A 4,845-nucleotide genomic window follows, 5' to 3' on the forward strand; every position below is an offset into this window, starting at 1 on the left:
TAATTCCAATAAGTGTAAGGTTATGCATTTATGTTATGTTATGTTAAAATAATTTCCGATTTCAATGATACGTGCTAAGGAGGTAAACAAATGCTGTCATTGATATAATTCTGGTCATTTTGAGGCTTTAACATTACCATGCTAGGTTATCTGCATTTTTACCATGATAGAATACGCAGTGAAAATCAGTTACGTAATTTAGTTCTAACTAAGGTTATATTAAACATATTTTGTTTTCAGAACATTAGGTCAAGATATAACCTGGGTCCACCCCTATTGTTTCAATTTGTTTGTTTACATAATGAAGATGAAACAGACAGTGGCTTGAGGGGGGCAAAGCCCCGAGATTAGTTTTGTTATGTGAGGTTAACTTAGGTTAGATTAATTTGAAGTTTAATAAAGCTGGTTTTCAGGGGGTTTAAAGTAGTTCTGCCGTGGTAGGCAGACCCAGGCTGCATCTTGTCCGAACATTATTTTAAACATTGTTTACCAAACAGTTGTAATGACCTCCTACAGGTATGATCCCAGGAGCATTGTGACCCTATGGGTAGATGTAAGGAATCTTCAGAAAATTATCAGCAATGTCTATTACTTCATACTTCAAGTCTGATAAGAAAGAAAAAGAACCAGAGAAAAACAAGACTGGTAGAGATGGATCACCAGGATCAGGACCAAATAAAGTCAAAATTCCTTCAGATTTAGGGGAGGCTGATCATGAGCCAGTACAGCCTAAGATTGCTTCTTTTAATCCAAAGCAATATGGTAATAGTAAGAGAGATTTCTCTGCATCCTGGTATAATGGACGCACATGGCTTGAGTATTCAGTAGAAAAGGGGGCAGCATTTTGTTTTCCCTGTAGACATTTTAAAATTTCTTCTAAAGACTGTACATATACTAAAGAAGGTTACTCAAACTGGCGCCATGCGTTAGACAAGCACAAAGGTTTCAAAAAACACGAAATTTCTCACAGTCATGTAGAAGCAATGGTTATAAGGCAGGAGAGAAAAATGCGCATAGAGAAGAACCAGAGTGTCAGTACTATGGTAAATGAAAAACAACTGGAAAAGAACAGGTACTACATTAAATCTGTGGTGGAGGTAATTCAGTTTTTATGTGTGAATGAGTAACATGGGGTAATGTTGACTGATTTTCAAGAAAACTCAATAATATCAACCAAATAAAATTGCTTTTATTGAAATGTTACATATGTTAAATTTGTATCTCCATTAGTACTATTTGTACCCACAATGCTAATTGAAAACAAAAATATTTAGTATAGGATGTACCAAAATATATGGGTGGTCAACTTTACCCACACAATTGGGGTAATCATGACCAAGGATCAAAATTGCTAGGGTAAAGGTGACCACCTACTTGAAATGCCTGTATACCCCTCTAATGACTTTGGAGGTGTAATCCTGACCACTTTTTAGATAATGTAGAGTAAACCTGACCATTGGTCATTCATAGACAATCAAAAAAATGGGTTTTTTTTTCCTTTTTAACACGAACTTAAACAATATTTCTTGAACATAAAAAGATTATTTTTCACATTAACTGTAGGCCTTGTAGGCCTATAATTTTAAAGTGTACTGCTAAGCATTATTTTAAAGCATTCTCTTTTTCTATGGATCCAACTTAAATATCCAGTGATTCTGCAAAGACATATTGATCCCTTTGATTTAGTGTTGGCTGTTGCACCTTCACTTTAATATCTCTCAGAAAAATGTCATCTATATCTTTATGATTTGGAATGAATTTTGTCCTATCACTACCAGGAACTGGTTTATAATACATGATTTGAAACTTCTTCTCTGAGCCATCTTCAGGCAATACTGTAGACATTACCTGAGCTAAGAAGACCTTACAACCACCTCGATTTTTTGGCACATTAACCAACACAAAATCAGAAACTGTAAGGTCCTTGTTGCTTTTTTGAACTACTGATGAGACTGAGATGTAACTTGATGTTCCACTTGTGCCACTTGTACTGGGTCTTGGTTCATTTAGGTCCTCTTGGGCTGGGTTCTCTGCATGGCGCTGCTTCTTATGGCGGAAGGTGACATCAGCTAATGATGAGGAGGGGATGACTTGACCAGGCTTAATCTTTGGTCCTCTCCGCTGTGTTTTCTGTTCAGCAGGGTTTTTTTTCTTGGGGAACCTAGCCTCTTTCAGGAACTCTGTCAACGATGTATCCATGGCTTCAGTTTCTTCCTCTGGTGACATTTCTTGGCCTACCTTACGTTTCTTGCCAGTCAGCCGTTTCAGTAGTGGATCAATACTAAGTGGGTTGATACCTGTGGCTCTGAATCCACTCTTGATAGAGGAGTGTACATTGTCATTGATGATAGGGTGAAGAAGTAGCTGCTTCAAAAGGCCTGGGAATAAGATTTTGTTGGTGCAGCTGCTAGTTGGATGATCTATCTTGAATTTGGTGACAACATCAGACCATGCCTGTTTCAGAGGGCGGAAGACTGCTACATCTAGCGGCTGGGCCAAGTGTGTGGCATTTGGTGGCAGGCAAATAAACTTGATATTATGTTGCTCACAAAGGGCCAGCACCTCGTACGAGAAGTGGGACCGTAGGTTGTCTCCAATAAGTGCTTTTGGTCCGGAAAGTTTTCCTGCATGGGGAATGACGACAGTCTTAAACCACTGACTGAAGCTGATGTGGTCGAACCACCCACTTGCAGTACAACTATAGTTCACACCACCTTTGCAGCACACTTCATTGCAACATGGTTTACCTCTATGTCCATTAGTTGTCCAGCTTTGGTACATGTTTAAAGCCTTGTAAACCACGAAGGGTGGCAAAAGTGTGCCATCTGCAGCACAACAAAACATAAGTGATATTGCTGATTTAGTTGTATTCATAATGTTGTCACAGTGTTTTGCACCCTTTACGAATACATGTTTCTTTCTACCCGGACTGTCTGTTAAGTTTGTTTCATCGTAGTTGAAGATATTTGATGGAGGAATGTCTTTCAGTTCTTTCTGTAGGTCTGTATGATATTCTCTCAACATCTCTTCACTAACTTCTGCTCTAGCGCGTTTGATGTTGTTAGCAATTCTCTCTGTCAGTGATGTACTGTGTCTCTTTAGAAATGAACGAAGCCAGTCAAGACCTGGGAGATTACTTTTAAATTGAGACACATCTCTCCCAGTAGATTCAAGATATGTTTTGATGACGATTCTAAGATCCATCCTCGTAAGGGGGAAGCCATATTGGGCGCATAGTATCAGCCGATTCACTAGTACTTTTTCTTCGTGCTCATTTAGGACACAGGGTCGTCCCATTTTGTCACCGTATTTACCCTTTAGTTTATTCACTAGAGTCCCTTTAGGTATTTTAAAGTCCTTGGCTGCTTTGTTAATTGATTTACGTCCACTTTTCACTGCTTCCATTGCCTCTTCTAGTGCCTCAGGGGAATACTTGTGGCACATCCTACCCGTCGAGCCCTTCACATACGTCCTTGGCATCTTGATATTATTGGAATCGTCTTACTAGCATGCAATCTGAAAGCAGAAGACCAAAAACCAAGCTTAGAAAAAGATAAAACATGCAGAATCTACGAAAACACTTGTATATATAGCCGATACACACATGGTCAACATTACCCAACCCAAATGGTCAACATTTGCCCCCAAATTAAATCCGTCCCTGTGCCATAACTCTTGCAATTAGGTGTTTTTTAATGGCAAAAATGGATTTTTCAGGTATTTTTTTATAAGGAAACCTATTTTTTTTTCATTTATTGGTATTTGTCTTTTAGTTATCAATATGATATAAATTGTCGCTTTCGAACAGTGTAAAATCTCCAAAATATTATCGACGAACGTTACTTTGGTCAGGGTCGTAACAGTTATATTTTAAGTTTCTTTAATATTTTTAAATAATTCTATAAACATTTCTGATCATTTTGAGCTTTATCCCATGTTTCTAGCTTAAAATGGCAAAGCACAATTAATATTTGAAGGAAAATATTTGCGTTAAAAAAAGTTTTGGTCAACATTACACCACGGGTCAACATTACCCAATGTTACTACCTATGCGTGGAGATGGTAAGAGTGGAGGAGGGTGTCTCAGTACAAGTAGTGAGTCTCGAGGTGAGCCTTCTGGTCTTTTCATGAAGTTATTTCAGTACACCTTGTCTAAAGATAGGAAGCTCTCAGAGATTATGCAAATGATTCCTCAGAATGCCTCCTATACTTCTGCTAGGATTCAAAATGAGATAATAGACATCATGAAAGACACTGTCATGGAGAATGTTGTTAATGATATCAAGGAGGCTGACATACCATTTTTTAGTATTAAGGCTGATGGAACTCGTGACCCTACTAACACAGAAAATATATCTGTAGTTGTAAGATATGTAAAGGGTGGTAAAGTAAAGGAGAGTCTAATTGGTATGCCAACAACAGATGATTATGATGCAGAAAGCCTGGCTTCCTTAATACTCAAAACACTAAATGAATGTGGACTAGACTGTAGTAATATATTATCTCAATGTTATGATGGAGCATCTGTGATGTCAGGTCAGCATGGAGGTGTTCAGAAAAAGCTGCAAGAAAAACTTCAAAAGCAAATCCCATATGTTCACTGTTTCAACCATCAACTTCACTTGGTTGTAGTACATGCAATTGGAATGCAAAACGATGTAGAAATGTTCTTTTCCGTTTGCAATAGCCTGTACAACTTTCTACGCCGTCCCAAACTTGTCAAGATTTATGATGGAACAAAACTCAAACGACTTTTGGAACAACGATGGTCAGGTCATTTAGGTACTGTATCTACTATCTTAGAAAACCATGAAAAAATTGTTGATGCACTTGAATCTTGTGAAG

At 38.0% G+C, this 4,845-nt stretch overlaps 1 protein-coding gene across 1 annotated transcript; it reads right to left on the reverse strand.

Annotated features, from left to right (window-relative positions):
* Positions 1–1,242: 1,242 nt before the first annotated feature.
* Positions 1,243–4,030, reverse strand: LOC126992015 (uncharacterized). Its single transcript, XM_050850691.1, has one exon. The coding sequence runs from the start codon at positions 3,478–3,480 to the stop codon at positions 1,639–1,641; it is 1,842 nt and encodes a 613-aa protein (XP_050706648.1). The 5' UTR covers positions 3,481–4,030; the 3' UTR covers positions 1,243–1,638.
* Between the last annotated feature and the right edge of the window lie 815 nt (positions 4,031–4,845).

The sequence above is a fragment of the Eriocheir sinensis genome, unplaced genomic scaffold, assembly GCF_024679095.1.
Source record: "Eriocheir sinensis breed Jianghai 21 unplaced genomic scaffold, ASM2467909v1 Scaffold385, whole genome shotgun sequence".
NCBI lineage: Eukaryota > Metazoa > Arthropoda > Malacostraca > Decapoda > Varunidae > Eriocheir > Eriocheir sinensis.